The sequence below is a fragment of the Panthera pardus genome, unplaced genomic scaffold (assembly GCF_024362965.1).
Source record: "Panthera pardus isolate Hobbes unplaced genomic scaffold, ASM2436296v1 HiC_scaffold_20, whole genome shotgun sequence".
NCBI lineage: Eukaryota > Metazoa > Chordata > Mammalia > Carnivora > Felidae > Panthera > Panthera pardus.
Genome location: NW_026526766.1, coordinates 9,166,656 through 9,187,173, shown reverse-complemented (window position 1 = coordinate 9,187,173; position 20,518 = coordinate 9,166,656). Strand labels below are relative to the sequence as shown.

The 20,518-nt window shown below is 43.0% G+C and overlaps 1 protein-coding gene across 7 annotated transcripts in view; it reads left to right on the top strand.

Moving 5' to 3' along the window:
• Window positions 1–20,518, top strand: part of SMARCA2 (SWI/SNF related, matrix associated, actin dependent regulator of chromatin, subfamily a, member 2) — a 179,874-nt gene that overhangs the window by 68,412 nt on the left and 90,944 nt on the right. For all 7 annotated transcript variants that reach the window (XM_053907776.1, XM_053907771.1, XM_053907774.1 and 4 more), the window contains exons 17-22: window positions 288–398; window positions 3,380–3,622; window positions 5,025–5,138; window positions 14,858–14,965; window positions 15,558–15,644; window positions 19,311–19,357. In XM_053907776.1, coding sequence (XP_053763751.1) covers window positions 288–398; window positions 3,380–3,622; window positions 5,025–5,138; window positions 14,858–14,965; window positions 15,558–15,644; window positions 19,311–19,357 — 710 coding nt within the window. The remainder of the gene's footprint in view (window positions 1–287; window positions 399–3,379; window positions 3,623–5,024; window positions 5,139–14,857; window positions 14,966–15,557; window positions 15,645–19,310; window positions 19,358–20,518) is intronic.

Here is a 20,518-nt window from a genome sequence, read left to right as displayed (position 1 = left end):
CTACCTCGAGGTTGCCATAATTTCCTTTTTTCTCTTTCCCCACCCTCAGTTTTCACTGGGAAATCCTGTCTGTAAGGGTCTGAAAACTGTCCAGATGTGTGCGATTTTGCCAAGCACTTTCTTCCTGGATAATGGATCTGTATATGATAATGCATATATGTGCAATTCTCAGTCACGTGTCTGGGCTCCATTAAGCCATGAATAGTGAGACAAAATGCTCACATTACTTCCATTGGGATATATATATATATATGTATGTATATATGTATGAATTTCTTTCCATTCAGGGCACCCCTGCCATGCGTCGCTCCCTTGTCCCCCAGCTGCGGAGTGGCAAATTCAACGTCCTCTTGACTACTTATGAGTACATTATCAAAGACAAGCACATTCTTGCAAAGGTATGTTTGAAAAAAAAAATTCTTTTACCTCTAATTATGGACCATTGCACTGGAGCGTAAAGTATTCCCCAAATTATACTCGCTACTATAATTTGATCATTAGATGGCTTCTCTCCCTCCCCCTTGCCCTCTCCCTCTCGCTGTCTCCCTCCTTCCCTCTCTCTCTCCCTCCCTCTCTCTCTCTCTCTCTCTCTCGCTCACTTGCAGAGTCAGATATATTTTGGTCATGGGCTTTAATTTTATGCATGCTTTTTTTTTTGGCATATGTCATTGATTCTGCTTCTCTTACCTAGCCTCTCATAGTTAATGAGTTTACATCTCTTAAGAAATTCACCTGGGCTCCCTCTGCAACTCTTTTTCTCTCCAGTGGCCCTGAACCTGCTTGTGGAAGAAATAATTGTTTTTGCTGCCCTGGGTTATTGTCAGCCGCGTGACTTCATTCCTCTGGTGCCTTTGTCTCTCCAAAGATGAGTGGGCACCTCTCCCTACGAACATTCATCCAGGCTGGGGCTTTGGTGCTATTCCTGTGTTAGGTTTTCCTGGTAAAATAATGGGCTATTGTTTGAATTACTCTGGGCTGTTTCTCTATTTACTTGAAGCTGAGAGAGGCTTGTTTTTCCACCTGCAACCTTCATGGCTCTTAATTTGTACGTCCTAAGTTGTCCTTTAGCCATAAAATAGAAAAGTGTTTTTCACTTATATCACCTTGCCTCCCGATGCGTTCTTGCCGAATGACAGAAATACATTGGTTCATGGGAGCAACTATGAAAACTTCCTTTTGTTTTCCCCTTTGGTAATTTCTTTTCCCCCCACGGTGCTACCGAACTGCTATAATCTGAAACTAAGTTATGGCCAGAACTGAACGGAATCCCTGTTTCTTGGACCTTTTCTCTCTCTGCCTTAAACCTTTGCTCTGGGAACAGAATGCTCCCTTCGTGGCATCACAGGAAGTAACATACAGGAAGTGTGCTCCCAGGGGGGTTTAATAATTGAGATGACAGTGGCAATAGTGCTGTGTTCCTGCTACTCCGGCTCAGAGATGAATTTGACATTGAACATGTCAAAAATGACGTTTTCAATATTACTGCGGGAATGTGTTTGCACATTTGAGATTCTTTAAAAAAAAAAAAAAAACACCCTATCACATCTTCTGCATATGTATTTCAGAATTCATCAGAGATGCCTGGTAATGAGATGAATTGCTTTTATTTGTTACTGAGGCTATAGAAAGGGGTAGTAATATTTTGCCCAAGCAGAAGACCTAATTGGTAAATTAGCAAATTAGCAAAATCAGCGTCCCCTGATTCCTTGTTTGTTAGGTCATAAGCTAAATTAGGAAATTAGATTAGAATGCTTACTTGAATACATTTTTATCTGCTGGCCTCTTTTCATGCTGTTGGTAAGCTTGGGACAGTTGTCCGTACAGCTTCGTTCTTAAACGCTTTTCTTAGAAATGGTGAAAGAAGAGTAAACGACCCCAAACTCTGGTAGTTTCTTTTAACCGAACATCCCAGCCTGGCGGATGATTTTATTTCTTTTCCCCCGATTTTACCGTCACTTCTCATGAGGAAGGCAGGAACCGCCTAAAATACTTTGCTAATCTCCCTCCTCTCTCTGGGAGCTTTGCAGCAGGATCCAGGGACATCTGAGCACCGGATGCTTTTCTTGGCCATTTCCACTGTTTTGTAGGGAATGAATAGGCTTAGTGGCACATTCCTTATTGTTCTCACTTAAAGAAACTGAGACCAGTGACCTTGAAGAGGGCTGAAGGGTAAGTTATGAGAGAGGAAGGGGCCAGTGTCTAGTAGACTTAGGAGGGAAGATTGTGTCATATGGCCATTCTTTATTTTTAAAGCAGTAGTCATGCTGGGAAAGAAGATTGTGTTTAATTCCGAAGTTCTGGCACAAATAGAGGGATGATATTTTAGCATTGTCTTCAGTGCTAGTGAGTATGTCCTTTCATTTTAGCTATCTCAAAAGAGTGATCCTAGATCTGGCAGGTAAGGAATTTGTCTGAACCGAGAGACTCCAAGTTGCCAGATCTTCTTCTTTTTTAAGAGAAGCTGGATGTCCAGATTTTTATGTGAAATATTCCAACTTTTAAATGTTAGCAACTCATTCAAATTAAAAAGAAAAAGGAACACTGAGCTGAGCCAAGCCCCAAAGGTACTAGTCAGCCAATATAATAATAGAAAAGAAGGCATGAAGCCGGAAGAGCTCAGCTCTAAGTACCTGCTGACGCCACCTTGGAAAACCAGTCAGTAATCTCTGCTTTAAGTGGAGAGCTCTATTCTGTACTTTCTAGGAGCAGAGGCAGCATGAACACTAAATCTGAGATAGCATCAATAGGAGGGGTGTTGGGGGGCGAGACACAGGAGCTAGTCCCGGCCCGACCACTTCATTCTGGGCTAAGTTCCCTTCTTTGGGAAGGGCGGTTTGGAATCACATGGCCCCTATGCAGCATTGTGGCTTTGACGTTCCATCATCACGTGACGTCTTACGTGATCCATCAGGTATGGGAAATAGACTGTTGAGATTCTTTTATCCTAGGGGGAATCACACTGTATTATGCACAAAGTATGAATTCTTTGGTTTTCCTTGCCCCTTCCCTCGGGTTCTGTCTCAGTCTTCAGTAAGGCTTTGTTGCAGTCCTATCCAAAAGATTCTTAACTGGGAAGCTGGGGGCTCTGGCCCCTTTTCCATGGAACTGTACATTAAGACAAAGACACCCATTTAGAGTCCATTTTATTACCACCTGGCACGTGGGAAGAGAATTCAGAGGTAATGAATGACCTGGCCTTCGTGCCGCACATACAATTTCAGTCGTGTATTGCAACAAATAAGAAAGGTAGCCTAAAGTGTTATTAAGTGAAACATCATTAAAAAAAAAAAAAAAAAAAGATGTCCGACTCACCTGAGGTTCTCTGCCTGTGGTATTTTCCCTAGCTCACCACATGTTGGTCCTTCCTCATGTGTTACAGATTCGGTGGAAATACATGATAGTGGACGAAGGCCACCGAATGAAGAATCACCACTGCAAGCTGACTCAGGTCTTGAACACTCACTATGTGGCCCCCAGAAGGATCCTGTTGACCGGGACCCCACTGCAGAACAAGCTTCCGGAACTCTGGGCCCTCCTTAACTTCCTCCTCCCCACGATTTTTAAGAGCTGCAGCACATTTGAACAGTGGTTTAATGCTCCATTTGCCATGACTGGAGAAAGGGTACTGGTCTAACTTTTGTATTTTCCACGTATGGGAATGAAGTGAACATAAGGAACCCAAAGCCAAGAATGTTAGCGCCACAGAAAGCCCGTAGGGTGGTTTACGGTGTTGCTTACTTTACAGAGCTAATCAGTGGATGCGTATGTTCTCTTTCCAGGGTTATTTTCTGTCCTAAGGAAATGGTCTAGGATCCTAGAATCTAGGTCCTTGGTCTTTTGCCAACATGTTAAGTAGGCCAGCAGAGAATGTTCCTGACTGTTGGAATGTTTATCTACATGGGCCACAGGGAGGATGAATGGGAGATATTTGTTGAATCAGTTTAACCAGATCGACCGAACCAATTGAACACAAACCTTAAAACAGATATTTCCTTGTTGTAAACTTGGGCTTCTCGTCACACTATATCCCCCTGAAGAATTTGTGTGTAAAACTGAGCTAGTCCACACTAATTTTCTGTACACATTTTTTTTTCTGGCTTTTGTGTGAGCCTCAGTTTTGTGTCTATATAAATGCTCCTCAGATCCCGGAGCAGCCATTTTCACATTCCTTATTTTCATTCCTTCCACCATCAATTTTTGTCTTGGAGCTCATTTCTGAAAGGAAGACACGGGCCATTGCAAGAAAAGAAATGGGTACCTGTCCTTTTGATTAGTGGTTTCTTAACTGTGGGATTGAAAAGCCACTTAGAAAGCTGTCGAGACATTTATGTTGGAACTCTTCAGCCCTTGAATTTTGAAGTACATTATAGGGATCTTTGCCCTTTGTCAGAAATTCAGTGGCTTGCCCGTGTGGAGAAAGCAACGCCAATGAAATCTGCCCCCTAGAGGTTCATAGAGGAAGGTGACACAGAGGTTCTACACGAGGTTATGTATACAGAGGATGGAACGAGACCAGGGCAGAGGAAAGGAAGAGTGAGGTAGAGAGGCTTGGAAGCTCACCAACACAAACTAGATCTGCTCTCTTTTTCTTTTCATGTTCAGGCCACATGGCCTTGGTGTGTTTCTGCATCGGAGACAATCCAAGTTAAGAGCCTAGCTTAACGCTTCAGCTTCGAGTGAGAACACACGAACTCTTGCCCCTTCCCTTGGGTTCTGTCTCAGTCTTCAGTAAGGCTTTGTTGCAGTCCTATCCAAAAGATTCTCAACTGGGAAGCTGGGGGCTCTGGCCCCTTTTCCATGGAACTGCACATTAAGACAAAGACACCCATTTAGAGTCCATTTTATTACCACCTGGCACGTGGGAAGAGAATTCAGAGGTAATGAATGACCTGGCCTTCGTGCCGCACATACAATTTCAGTCGTGTATTGCAACAAATAAGAAAGGTAGCCTAAAGTGTTATTAAGTGAAACATCATTAAAAAAAAAAAAAAAAGATGTCCGACTCACCTGAGGTTCTCTTGTAGGTGGACTTGAATGAAGAAGAAACTATATTGATCATCAGGCGCCTGCACAAGGTGTTGAGACCATTTTTATTGAGGAGGCTGAAGAAAGAAGTTGAATCCCAGCTGCCAGAAAAAGTATGTTGCAAAATCCAAAAAATGGTGGCTTCTCTCTGCACCTTCAATTGTGTTTCTGAAACAGCAGGCTTGTGTTTGAGTCACAGGTGGTGTCGCGGAAATAGCGTGATGTCCTTTTTTTGTTTGATAGAAGCTAGAGATTTTAGGGTAGGGAGAGAAGGGAAATTTTGGTGTCTCCAGCCCGGTTTCCTAAGGCTCTGGGGCAGATTTTATAAAATTAGCAAATTCATAGAGTCTCTTTACATCTTAGCTTTAACTTACCTTCCCTTAACCTTGTGTTCGTTTAATGTTATACTGTAACTTTAGGGTGTTTTTTTTTTTTTTTTAAAGTTATTGGCCTCATTGAGTTTACTCTTGCAGGAGCCACAGAATTGATGTGCTGGTGAGTCAAACAAGGACATGAGTTTGGGGCTTGAATCATCAGCAAAAGGCCTACTAGACATTTGCCAGGTTTCCTAGAAATTTATTGAATGCTTGTGATGCTTGTGATGCCACTGTTCTGATAGTAAGTGAAAAACAAGAGTTCCTGCAAATTATAGACACATCATCTAATTATTCTTGGACAGGGTTTTTGTCCTGCACCATAAAAAGTAACTTCCTGTGAACCTTTTAGGCAGGTATTTATCAGGACTTTTCAGTGCCTTAGAATGTCTATTGAGCCCTTCCCTGCACATTTTTTGGTTTGACCTGGGTATTAGTTTAATATGTTTCTGATCCTATTTTGGAAGCACACACTTCTGAGTTCTAAATTATACTGTCTTAAAGATAGATTGTTTGACATTGTATACGACTTGTATGAGATATTTGGATTTGAGTTTTCTCCGTAGATGAGCCAGTTCAGAAATGTATATTTTGCATCATTGTGTTTTTCTGTGTAAGGGCTCTATTTTTTTGGACAGATTGGCTCATCCTGTTCATTTTTTAAGTGGGAGTTGACAGGGTAGTATACAAAGCTGATCTCTTTATTAAGACCGAATTCTGTTCCTAATTTCCCTACTCATTAACAGGAAAAAAAGGAATTAAAAATAAATACAGTCCTTATATCATTCTTACCCCAGCAGAAGACTAAATAAGTATTTTATTTTGCTAGTGAATGCATCCTGGGGATTGAATGTGGTTGATATTTCTTTGACTTCCTGTGGTCTTGGTGTCTTTGGGTAATCCGCTTACTGGACCGTACTTCTTGAATAAACTGGGGCATGGGTCCATTGGTCAGTGGCCCCCTCTAACTACTTGTCATTGTACTGTTACTGAGATCCTGAAAGGTGTAGAAGTGGATGTTAATAATTTTAACATATCCTATACTTCTTTTGTTTCTTTAGAAGTATAAAATAAAAGGTAACTAACTGAAGTCCTTCATTTATTCATTTCATAATACTTGTTACTTTTGTTTACTTATTTCCAGAACTGGGTAATATAGACAGATTTTTAAAAACACATCACATGGGGCACCTGGCTGGCTCAGTTGGTGGAGCATCCAACTTCAGCTCAGGTCATGATCTCACAGTTTGTGGGTTCGAGCCCCACACTGGGCTCTGCACTGACATTGGGATTCTCTGTTTCCCTCTCTTCTGCCCCTCCTCCGCTCGCTCTCTCTCTCCCAAAATAAATAAATAAACTTATTAAAAAAATCTTAAAAAAGAACACATCACAAGCTGGAAGTACGCCCTGTTTTAAGAAAATCCGTTATATAAGGCGCCTGGGTGGCTCACTCAGTTAAGCATCCAACTCTTGTTCGGCTCAGGTCATGATCTCACGGCTGTGGGATCGAGCCCTGTGCTGGGCTCTGCACTGAGCATGGAGGCTGCTTCATATTCTTTCTCTCTCTCCCTTTGCCCCTCTCCCCTACATGTGCATTCTCTTTGTCTCTCTCTGTCTCACTCTCTCTCCCTCTCGCTCTAAAAATAAGTAAATAAACATTAAAAAGAAAAGAAAACCCATTATATAAAACTCCCAGCTTGCCCAGAATAAGGGTTATGGGGTGATCAGTTTGTGTCACAGAGGAATTCTTACTAAACTACTTTTTTTCACTGTTCCTTTCACAAGAGAGCTTCCTGAGTATGGATAAACTTAAAAAAAAATTGGGATTCAATTTTCGAGAGCATGTCTTCTGCATAAACTACACTTTATATTCTTTAATACCCAGAGTATTATTTGAGGTATGGTAAATGCCCTGTATGTGGTATATTATCTGTGGATAAGCTGCCTTTTATGGAGGCAGCTCGTGGAGTAGGAATAACGGGCCCTGCCTGCCAGAGCGGACATGGGTCCCCCACTGCCTGTCTCTTACCAACCGTGTGGCGTTGGTCAGTTAATCCAGTGAGTCTCAGTGCTCCTCTCAGTGAACTGGAAAATAAATAATACCTGCCTTCCTACGGTCGTTGAGAGGATTCATGGAGGTGGCACTTCTAAGTCTCAGCCTGGCATGCGATACACCCTGGACCAGTGACAGTTGCTGCTGCCATGTTCCTTACTGTCTACACGTGTTGCTCTGTCTGCTGCTGACTTGAAGTTCTCCTTTGTGTTCACCTCAAGTTCTTTCTCACCTTCCGCTCCTCCTTGCCTTTTCTGGGGCCCTCCCCCATCTCTGTGCCCATAAACCTTTCCAGGTGAGTAGGGGAGCTAATCACACTGCTTGTGCATGTAGCTGTTGATGTGGTTTGGCCTGTGTTCCTTCTCTTCTTTTTTTGTCTTGTTAGGCTTTTTTGCCTGAGGGAAGTTGGTTGGCCATTAAAGTGGCATCCTGGGGCGATAAGGAGCTTCCTTCTGCCCCCATCTGCTTACAGATGGTGTATACACACACACACACACACACACACACACACACACACACACACACACACACGTGTGTTACATACATGTGTGTTTATATTACATATACATATTACAGGTGTAATATAGCATACACCAACATAGAAATGGTGTCATATACATATACATATATGTATATTTATTACATACACGTGTGTGTATTACATATATATGTATGTTTATTGCACGCATATGTGTATATATTACATACACATATTACAGGTGTAATATATCATATACCAACATATAGATGGTATCATATACATAGACACGTGTATATATTACATACATAGTGTATATATTACATATACATATCACAGGTATAATATATGCCAACATATAGATAGTATAACATACATAAACATAGATGTATACGTATTACATGCATTTTTTACATATACGTATTACAGATGTGATATGTATAAACATACAGATGATAAAATGTACACACACGTGTATGTATTATATATACCTAGTACAGGTGTGATAAATCAGACACCACAAACAACGTGTATGTCTTTCTCAGCCTGTATAAAGACCTGGATAGGAATTATGGCTGATGGTAGGAAAAGGCTACATATTCCATAGTAAGAATTCTCAAATGCTCTCATGAAACGCAACCAGTTAGGAAAGTGTTTTTTCATTTTATTTCTAACTTTACATATGATAAAATCTAGTCTCTCGGGTATACAGCTCTGTGGGCTTTGACAAATGCATAATCCTGTTAACCGTACCCACAGTCAAAATACAGAACGTTTCTCCCTCCAAGTCCCCCCCCACCCCAGATCCCCCGGCACTGCTTGTTTTTAGCCAAATCCTCTCTGGAACCGTTAGCCTCGTGCGACCCCTGATCTGTTTTCCATCCGTATAGCTTTGCCTTTTCCAGACTGTCACGTGGATAGAATCAGTCATCGTGTCTCATCAGACCTGCATCTGGATTCTTTCACTCAGTACAGTGTGTTTGAGCTCCATCCAAGTTGTTGCCTGTATCAATGGTTGCCTCATTTGTATTGTCGAGTAGCTTTCTGGTCTGTGGGTGCACCGTGGGGTGTCTGTCCATTTATTTGAGGGGACAGTTGGGTTGTTTCTGGTTTTTGATGATTGTGGACCCACCTGCTATAAACACTGTGCACGGGTTTCTGCGTGAACATAGCTTTTCATCTCACTCCAGTGGGATTGCTGGGTCCTGTGGTAAATGTACACATAGCTTTACAGGAAATTCTCTAAACTGACTTGTTTTCTAAGCTTCCTGAACCATTTTGCAGTTGCACCAGCAGTGTCTGAGCAGGGCGTTTCCTCCACATTCTCGTCAGTACTCTTTGAGTGTCATCAGCTTTCTTGACCTTTTTGGCCATTTCAACAGGGGTGCACTGGTACCTTGTCATAAATTTGCATTTCTCCATTTTCCACTGATGTTGGGCATCTTTTCATGGCTTATTTGACCTCCATATACCTTCTTTGATGAAATGGTGCTCAAATCTCTTGCCTGTTTTTTTTTTTTATTGGATCATTTCTTATCGTTGAGTTTTAAGACAGAAAAACTCTTCAAAATACAAAATATATTCCTTATGTATTAAACAGTAATTCTGTCTAGTGTAGCTGGAGTAGGCTCAGGAACCTGTACTCCCTCTGATGAAACTAAAACAGGCATCTAAGGGTCAGAATTTTGGGATGTGCAGCCCTGTTTCATAGAAAAATTAGCTCGAGTAGGTGAGTTTTTAATAAAAATCTGTTTTAATCCATGAGTGTTTAATAATGTAATAAGTCTAATGATACATCTAATGAGCAGGGGGGATGTACTGTCCCCCCAGTGCCTCCAACACCACCACTAATTTGTCACATGAAATCCATTCCTTCCACTCAGGAAGGAAAGGCAGTTCATACAAAAGGACGTGTGTAAAACCTAATGTAAACTAAATAAAAATTGATTTTGCGATTTAGCCCCCATTTGGGGTCGTCTATGCTGACTCTCCACTTTGTTAATTCATATAATCAAGAATCAACTCTACTTGCAATCGGCTGTGTACATACTGATGTCTAAATATGCTCAAATATGTGTACAATGCCTGAGGTTGACTAGAGGCTGACCTACCAAAATCAATCCTGATTTTGATGTCATCTGTGTAAAACCACAAACAGGCTTCCCTTAGATGGGCAACTTGTATCTTCCTTATATAAATCCGTGGAGTGTTTGATGTGATTAATCATTACTTCGGGACTCTCACACCACAGATTCCAGAACTTAAGACTTGCAAATATTTAATGTTATTGTTTGGAAACCTCAGTTCAGAAAGTGGTAATATGTCACACAGCGTAGTCTACATCGCTTGTGCCAGTAACATATCCTTTCGGGAGGGAAGTTGAAAGTGAAGAGTAGTATTCAGGAGGAAACTATGGCTAAAGCTTGAAAACTTTTATGGGGTTGTGGGGAGCAGACTCTGGGCCAGTACAATCACCTGATGTGGCTCCTTGTAGGGACCAGTTTGGTCATTTACTAACATAAGAATTCTTAGGAGACAGTTATTCTGAGTGTAGCTCAGTACCTCACTTTCACACATGAACAAAAATAGCCCCAGTGGCCCTCACCAATCTCACTTGTTGGGGGGATTCTCCCTATTAAAGAGGCACAGATTTCATTCCTGCAGCACCAGCATATCTCAAGGAACTTCTGCGTTCATGCCATAATCAGGTGCCATCACATCTCTCGGACCCGGAAGTTTAAGGGGCATGAGCATCATAGAAACTTCTTTCACTTGGTTCCTCTGGGTCTCTGTGTCTACTTAATAATCGTTCAGGCTGCCCTTTTCTCAACACATAGCTCTCATTGCCTGCCTGCTGTGTGTATGGCTGGGCTAGAAGATGTGGGAGCCACACCAGAAACAGACATGGTGTGAGAGGTCAGACATGGTGTGGAGACGAGGTCTACTCACCTTGAACAAGGACATGACCATGAAAGGCAACGTCATCCAGCCCATGTGGATGAGTAATGCAGGCATTCAAGCACTCCAGGGCAGAGGTCTCTAGAGCAGGCACTTCAGGGAGTGTGTTTGGGCAGGGGTGCGTACTGGCAGTCCATTGGGGTATGGAAAGAAGGTTTTAGAACTTCCATTTATATTAACTTTTTTTAAAAATGTTTATTCTTAGAGAGAGAGAGAGCAAGAAGGGGAAGGGCAGAGAGAAAGGGAGACACAGAATCTGAAGCAGGCTCCAGGTCCAAGCCATCAGAAAAGAGCTTGACATGGGGCTCAAACCCACAAACCGCGAGATCATGACCTGAGCCAAAGTCGGATGCTTAAACAACTGAGCCACCCAGGCACCCTAACAAAGCTTAATTTTTTTTTATTTTTAAAAGTTAATATAACCCAAGAATAAATAAACATTAAAAACATTTTTAAAAATTAAGCTTTGTTGACATTTAGCATACAGACTGGAATGGGTACCCATGCAGTGTGCACGGGAGAAATGAGTCACGTGCCTGGGTTGGATTGGGTAGGTCATCCCCAGGGGGAGTGTGAGGGGAAACACCACTACCCGGGCATCTGGCAGCCCACCCACCCTCACAGCCTGGCTTCTGCACTTCTTGCCTCTTGTGAGGCTATGCTGAGTTCCCTATACCCAGATCAGAGGATGTAGGATGGTCTGATTTTAACTAACGCAACACTCCTGGCCCCCATAATGGACAAAGGACGTAAAAAGATTCCACAAAGGACTGTGGGTTGAAAGCAAGAAGAAGAGCATAAGCATAAGTCAACAGTAAGAAAAAGGCAGTCCGGCCTCTCTTGCTCCTGCTGTGAGTTTTTATTAACCACATCATAGGGTAATTGGGCTGCAGTCGGCCAAAAAAAAATTAGATGTCGTCAAATTGGACCCTTGAAATAAATTAGCTGCCCTTAACATTGATGACCATGCCCTAAGAGCCATGTGTGTCTTTAGATATTAAAGCTAGTGCCTACATATAATTCATAAGCAAATATATGGGCATGTGTTGGGAAGAGGTTCTCTCGTATGTCTACCTGAGAAGAGGATGCCTTCAAAAAAGCTTAATAGTTGGGGTACCTGGGCGGCTCAGTCAGTTAAGCATCTGACTTTGGCTCAGGTCATGATATCGTGGGCAGTGAGTTCAAGTGCCGCATCAGGCTTTGTGCTGACAGCTCGGAGCCTGGAGCCTGATTTGGATTCTGTGTCTCCCTCTCTCTCTGCCCCTCCCCAGCTCACGCTCTGTTTTGTCTGTCTCTCAAAAATGAATAAACGTTAAAAAAAAACAACTTTTTTTAATAAAAAAGAAAAGCTTAATAACTACTTCTTTGAGGGAAATGAAAGGGGAAATTGACTCTGACTGATAGATATGGTAATTGGGAAAGAGATATATATATGTATAGGTGTGTGTGTGTGTGTGTGTGTGTGTATATATATATATATATATACTTATACATGTATATATTATACATATAATATACATATATATTGTACATATATATATATCTATACATGTGTATATTTGAGATATATATATATATGCCTATACATATATATATTTAAGTTACTGATTTTGAGAGAGACAGCATGAGGAGGGGAGGGATAGATAAAAAGAGAGAGAGAGAGAGAGAATCCCAAGCGGGCTCCACACTGCCTGCTGCAGAGCCCAGAGGCGGGGCTCGAACCCACGAACCATGAGATCATGACCCAAACTGAAACTGAGAGAAGTTTAACTGACTGAGCCACCCAGGCACCACTGGGAAGACACTTTTTAAAACCCTTAAGGTAGAATAAGATTTTTTAGAAAAGAGGCACTAAGAGTAACCCCCCTCCACCCCAACCCCAGGCCTAGAGAAAAGTATAAAGTCAAACAAAACAGCTTGGAGTTGTCTGAGCAGGTACAGGGAGCAAACGTCAAATACAGTTGTGAAGCTTATGACGGTGATTTTGATCATGTGTATCAGAGCAGCTTCTGCTCTTAGGTACCCCCTAAGGGTGCAGGGGAGGAGGGTGAGGGAGACTTCCCCTTCTTAGAGTAGCTATTGGATCCTTGGGATGGGCTCACTTCTCTGCTGACCTGAATGCTGCAGGAGTATTTGGTTTCCCTGTCTGCATGGTGTCATCATATGTGCCTCCCGCTTCCCAAAGTCCCTCCCCTCCAGTGCTTAGCAGTAGCTGACTGGTGGGAAGGGAGTTAAGGGATCTGTCCCTATATCTGTATCTGCTGCTCCCTAACACACTTTAAAGCAAGCGGTGGCCATCCCTTCTGGCAGAGTAGCCTTGGATGGCCTTGGTCATCCTTAGCATAGAGCTTGAAAGAGTGACCTCTGTCTCCAGTCCTAACTCTACCATTAAATACCCTTGTCATTTTGAGCCAGACTGTCAACTTTTCTGATGCTCAGGTTCTGTATAAAATGCAGACATGACATCTAACCCTCTCCTAGAGCTCTCGTATTGTGAAATAAGTGAAGGCACAGAACGCCCTTTGCACAGGGCCGGGTCCACAGGAAGAGCTCAGTGATATTAGCCCTTGGTGCCATTTTTATGCTTCTAACTTGTTGTGGTCTGAACTTGTCTAATACTGCTCTTCACCATGGTCAAATTTCACCGACAGCGAACAACTCTTGAAAAAGTCGACGTGCTGTGAAAACAGTACAGGGTCAGGTATCTGCAACAGAGAGCCTGTTGTAAGTCCATTCTTATTTATGAAACTTGAACTTGAATTTCAATTTATGAACCTGAAATTTTGGTTTTTCCTCTCTGGCCAAGAAGGTCATTCCAAACGAAAAGCATATGGTAGGTCGCTTGCTTTTCTTAACTTTTCTGCAAAGATGCTAGCCTTTCTCCGGTCTTATTCGGTGCATCAAAACAGGTGGCGGAAGGCTATTAATTGCCGCTCTATCTGGGCTGACAAAGGTGCCTTCTGACGCAACAACTGAATGAATATTCAACTTCTCTTCATCTGTGACCTCCTCGCCCTGGCCCTCAGAGCTGAAAATAACCTGATCGTTTTTAATCAGTTTATTAAACATTAGGCAGCTTGCTGATTGACTTTTAATCACATTCTGCAGATTTCTAGGCATTTATGTGACGTTTATTATGAAAATTGCACATTTGTATTCTGGGGATTTTTTTAATAAAGAAAATAATACTAAGAAATAATCAAGGCAGATTTTATGCATTAAGAATGTGCTAGAAGTATTGCAGGTGCGTGTTAAGCCAAGGGCACATGAATTCCCTCCAACTGTTTTAAATTGGATTTTTTGCAGTAGTCCAACTGGAGGCACAGGAGGCTTTGCTCTCTGTAGAAGGTCGTAAAGTTGCATCCAGTTTTGGATTAATTCCTCTCCACACCCCCCCCTCCTGCCCACCTGCCGTCCTCACAGGTAGTATTCTCTCATCTCTGAAAAGCAGAGATTAATGGTAGTCAACCTAGGGCTATTACAAATCTCACTTTTGGACCAGTACTGGGGTCGCTATGCATGACCATTAAAAAAAATGATTAACAGAGAAAATCTGGGGATATTGGCCAGTCGCTGTTTTTCTGTTCATATGAGAGAGGGTGTAGCCAGGAAGCAGAAGAAATACTAAGAAAAAACTCTGTAGGGGACATTTTTGAATTTGAACATTTTGCAGGCCCCCCCCCCTCTTTCTCAAATATGGAACAAGTCAAGAATTTTCAGAAAACATGACCCTAGCTTCAGTTACCTACAACCTTTGGAAGGTTCCTCCATCGTAATGGTATCTTTAGGAGTGATGACCGTGGTCTCCCCCACCACCCCCATCCCGCCCTGCGCTCTGTGAATCCAAGAAGGGGAAACAGAGGCACCTGCAGGGCTCTGGAGAGTGCACCCGTCACCACGCGTCAACAGCCTTCTGAGCACGAGCACCTTCTCCCTCCTCTTACCTACTTGCTGTTTCTTCTCGCCCAGGTTGAATATGTGATCAAGTGTGACATGTCAGCCCTGCAGAAGATTCTCTATCGCCATATGCAAGCCAAAGGGATCCTCCTCACAGATGGTTCCGAGAAAGATAAGAAGGTACATCACAGAAAATAGTGCAACTCAGGGTGTCACTATGCGTCTTCTCAAGGCCGTGACATCACATACTCCCGGGACGCGTCCCTGCCAATGCTGATTTGTTAAAGCACACTTTGGGGCCTTTTCTCTAGCTCTTGTTGCAGCCGAAGGAAATCTCTTAACCTCTTCAGTCGCAAATTGCACTGGGGCATGGAGAACAGAGTGTGTTCCTCTCACCAAAATAGTTTTCAGCTCTGCTCATGTCACTTCTGTAGGGACTATATTCTGCCTAAGCGTGGGGTGGCATCTTAGAAGGTTTTAAAATCCGGTGCCGCTCCCCGGGCATCTGGTCTGTCTTCTCTCTCCAGGCTTCTGGGGAATAGACAGGTCGCAAAGCCATCGTCTCAACAGAATTCCCTCCCGTAGGACAAGTTAGTCCCAAGGGAGATGTTTTATGTCACTCGGGAACAGCTGTGTAACAGGAGCTTTGGACCCCAAGACGCATAGGTTACTTAGAAGACCCTATGGCCCTTTCTATAAAAGCTTACTTTTTAAAACAGGGAGTATCTGATCGATTAATCATTTGTTCTGTCTTTATTCCCCTCGTCCTTAGGGGAAAGGAGGTGCCAAGACACTTATGAACACTATTATGCAGTTGAGGAAAATCTGCAACCACCCATATATGTTCCAGCACATCGAGGTGAGTCCCTGTTCTGCTCTGTGTTGAGTTTGATCCCGATCGCACTGTCCTGTGAATACGACTCTTACAAAAAGGCAGGTAGGAGAGAAGGAAGGCAGGAAGGAAGGAAAGAAGGAAGGAACGACAGAGGGAAGAAAGAGGGTTAAAATATGCATGGAGGTTGCAGACGTATGTTCTGATAGCTCGACAAGCAGAATTAACAAACACGGATTTTCTGGTTATGGATTCTCATTGGCACCAAGCACTTGAGCAGCTGGAATTTTATAACCAAGGGTTTAAAGTAGTGAGAAAATATTGTAAGCTCTGGCTCATTATGTGGGTTTGGGTAAGTGCTGTGAATTGCCTTGTTATGGTAGGAGCTGCGAAATTGAAGGTAGTGATGAATACAGCCAGCTTCCTCAGAAGGATGCTGTGAAAAAAATATTAAAATAACGTATTTATACCTGTTGAAGAGGAAGACGTTCTCGAAACGTTCTTTGTAAAAGACGCTGACTTTGGTCTGTTGCTTCAATCTGCTTTTTTTTTTTTTTTTTTTTTTTCCCCTTTCTGGCTCCTATCACGACAGTGTAAATCCCAGCTTTTATCCTGACGTTCTGGTCTCACTGAGCTATTTTTGGGGCGAGGACATTTTCCTCCCTGTTCACTGCGTGCAAATAAGTTTCCTAAATTGACAGAACTTCACCCCAGTGGGAACAATTGACCTGAGCAGGAAGGAAAAGGAGACAAACTATAGTCTCCCATTTTTCAGCGTTGCTGCTGATGCGTATGGCCCTTGTAGCAGTTACACGCCAGGGCAGTGCCTGCTGTCCATGGCACATGAGCAGGTGCTCCAGGGAACAAGCCACTGAAGGCCTCCAGTGCCTGCCCCCGTTCGTTAAAAAAGGAAATAAGTCGAAGGTTCTGGGAAATGAGAAATTCATAATTACAGTATAAAAGTCAAGTTGCCATACTCCTGACTTTCAAATCGTCTTGACTTTGACGGTTCGTTTTTCTTCTCCCTTCTTTTTGGTAACCACATTTGTCAGATAAGAGTATTTATTGCACATTCTGTGCCTGTCCTAGAAACCTGTCCCAGGCATCCTGATAACTGCTGTCACCAGTGTTCATGGGGCAGAGTAGCTATAGGCTAACAAGTTCTGGATCCAAGTAAAATGGCAGCTGCAGCAATACTAAAAAAAAAAAACAAAAAAAAAAAACAAAAAACAAAAAGAAGAAGGAAAAAGATCCCATCGTCAAGGCACAGCTATTTAGACACAGAGTGAAGGAGCATCCGGTGGGTTCACCATGGGGCGTGAGGCCACATCCCGGGCTACTTTGTTGAGTGACCTGGTGAAAATCTCTCAGCATCTGCAAACTTTAGTGTGCTTGACCTGTCATCTCATGGTGACAGATTGATTATAGGACTGGCAGAGGCTAAACTTCAAAGAAAAAATAAGATAGGAAGCATCTTGTAAATTGACAATATATATTAAACAGATCAAAGGTAGCAACAAATTAGTGGTGGGTTTACATTGGTTTGTGACTGGGGGGCGTGGGGAGCCAATACAATGTCTTCATGATGAAAATGACTTGGGGTCGTGTCAGGCTAACCCATCACCCACCCATTTTGCCCGCAAAACAATTTTAAGATATTTATTCCTATGCATAGAGGGGTTTGAGGGCTTACAAGTTAAGAAAATTAAGTGTCAACCTAATTTCATTTTGGTTCTCATGCAAAAATTAGCCTTTGAAACATGGGAGGTCATGTCAGGAAGGGGGATGACGTCTTCCTCCCTCAAGCTTTTCCGTCCGGAGAACCTGAGGGAGGAGATCACCAAAGGAGCTAAGTTTAAGTAACATGCCCTCCAATACTTGCATATTTACATTTTTTTAAAAAATTTATTTATTTATTTATTTTGAGAGAGAGAGAGACAGAGCACGAGCAGGGGAGGGGCAGAGAGAGAGGGAGAGAGAGGATCCCAAGCAGGCTCTGCACTGTCAGCCCCGAGCCCAATGCGGGGCTCGATCCCATGAACCTCGAGATCATGACCTGAGCTGAGATCAAGAGTCAGAAGTTCAACCAGCTGAGCCATTCAGGCGCCCCTTTACGTTGTAAATAGCACTCAGTAGAGAGACAGAGTCTGATTTACATTTTTTTTTTAATCACAAAAACTTTCAGAAGCATCTTCCTAGAAAGGAGACTCACGGTTTTGGCAAACATAGCACCCATACAGCCCAGAGTCGGTGCACGCATTTTGCCTTTGTCTTTGTATTATTTGCCCCACAACCTTTGTTCTTACAAAATCATACCGGAAGTCCAGCCTCCCTTGTGGGCTCACTGTTTCCCCGGAGCACCTGCAAGCCAGGGAAATGACAAACAGCACTTTTTTTAAATGTTTAGTTTTGGAGGGGGGGTGTGCAGCAAGAGAGGGGGACAGAGAGTCCGAAGCAGGCTCTGTGCTGACAGCACAGAGCCTGATGACGGAGCTTGAACCCACAAACCTCGAGATCATGACCCAAGCTGAAGTCGGACGCTTAAGCAACTGAGCCACCCAGGTGCCCCGAAAACAGCATTTTTAAAATGCTGCTAATTCCTCAACTTGCCACCATGCACCGACACGTACCATCTCTGTGGTTTTTACGTCTCTTGGAGATAGGGACAGAACCCAAAAATCTAGCCGGGAGTGGCTGCGTGTGGAGTGGGCAGGCCCACGTGGTTCCTGGAGTCAGAGCGGGATCTTTGGCCATTGTCCATCGGTGTCGATCTTGCCAGCGGGGCAGCATCCTGAGAGGCTGAGCCCACCATAGGCGATGAGGGTATTTGAGAGGAGAGCCCAAAGGGGAAGATCTGATCCCCTTGGAGGAGAAGCTCCGTGGGTCGGGGAAGGAAAGGAAGCAGAGAAGGGTGACAGCTGGTGGCTAATGTGAAGGTGTGATATGCTTCCTTTCCCCACAGATGGTCTCCCTCTCCATAAAGCAGGAATGGAAACATCACATGGAGAACAGTCATTTATTTCTTCTGCAGGATCAGCGAGGAGGGAATTATGTGATTAAGCATTTCAAAATTCGATGTAACATTCCACCATTCTTTAAATCTAAAATTCTTTGTTTTGAAAATGGAAGCCAGGCGCCTGAGGGAACAGTGTCCATTTAGGGCCTTATCTGTAACAGAGAGAAGAAAAGCACAGTATGGGGGGATTTTAGGATGTCAGTAAACTCAGATTTATGATACAGTACACCTGTTAAATATCTTTGCAGTATACATATGTGTACGTCTGATCCTGATTTGCTTATATTAGGCTTTTCCTCTAGTCTAGACCTAACTTCTTCGGGATAGATACTCAGTTCTTTCTGGGTCCCCCGTACCTGCCTGGCTCAAACCTGGGTCAGTGGACACTTAATCACTGTTTGATAAGTAAACTAATTCTGTCATCTCAGTATGAGATTCTGGAGATTTGCAGAAACTCCCAGGACACGTTCGTGGCAGAACAAAACTCCGAATTCAAAGATACGGGGTTTCTGGTTCATCGTCTAACAAGTATTTTCCTATTTATTATTTTGTTTAACTATACTCTATAAGTAAATAGAACGACCTCACTACAAAAGTCATTATTAAGTTAATGATTTACATGTCTGGGTTTTGTTTTGTTTTTTTTAATCATTGTTTTCCTCCTCTCTTTTTTAAAGGAATCCTTTGCTGAACACCTGGGCTATTCAAATGGGGTCATCAATGGGTAAATCTTAACATTTATTTTTCTTCCAAAAAGTAGTTAGTCATACCTAAACTTTTCCCTCCGTAGTGTTTCCTCTCACACGCGTATGTACTGTTCTCCTCCTCAGTCCTCTCTCACCTCTGCAGAGGTGAGATAACATCAGCACTCTCTTTTATTTTACTGGCATAAATTACTCCATGCCTTAAGCATGTGGCTATTCAAAGGACATAGATCTCATTTAATAGACTTAATGGTATGCTCATGTCCTAAAAATTGTTGTGGAAGCTTCAAACATTGTGACTTATAACCGGTGGTGTAGCTTGAGCCGAAAAGAGAACTTATCATATTAAATTTCAAGTTGACACTTAACATGGACGTGCGTGAGAGGAAATGTCTCGTCTGCTATAAATATGGATGACTTTACAGTAGTTTGTCAAAGTATGGCCCGTATAAGAAACGTTTGTTTTGGGTTTTTTGTTTTTGGTTTTTTGTTTTTTTTTTCCTAGCAGCAGACATTGAAGAGAGCCATGCCTTACAACAACAAAAAAGAACCTCGCATTAACAGATAGTCTCTGTTTTGCCCCAGGGAACATTGATCATGAGGATGTAGGGGCCATTCTGGGATCCCAAAGGCAGATGGTGTCCCTGGGCTAAGCACCAGAGATTGGGACCCATCCAGAACCAGTGCCTCTAGGCTCTCCCACTCCTGTTTGCTTCCCTTTCCCCTGGCTGTGGTCACTCCTGCTGCCATCACGGGACTGGCCAGGTTGCTTACTAAAAACATGGCCGCAGATGTCGGGCGGGAAGGTGGATGTTGGGAAGACATACACTTGAAAATGTGTCTGTTAGAGACAACACACACTGTGTCACAGGATCAGCTGCCAGACGATACGCTTCAGTGTAGACTGCAGGTGCACTGACCGGTGTTCCCAGCCACGTCAGCCCTACGATTACATTTTAATAATTTAACACATGCCTGTTGACAAAAGATAAGTAGTTTATTACAGTGGAGGAAAGGCCCTGGTTTAGGTCATTAACACCCTGACAGAGGTAAATCTACTGTCCTATTTTTGGTATGAACTTCTGTGCAAGCCAGGCCTCTTGTCCCCTTCCCAGTCTATCCTTCCAGTGTGCATGGTGATCTTGTAGAAGGGTGTGGTAGTTAAAACTCTCCTGTTTAAA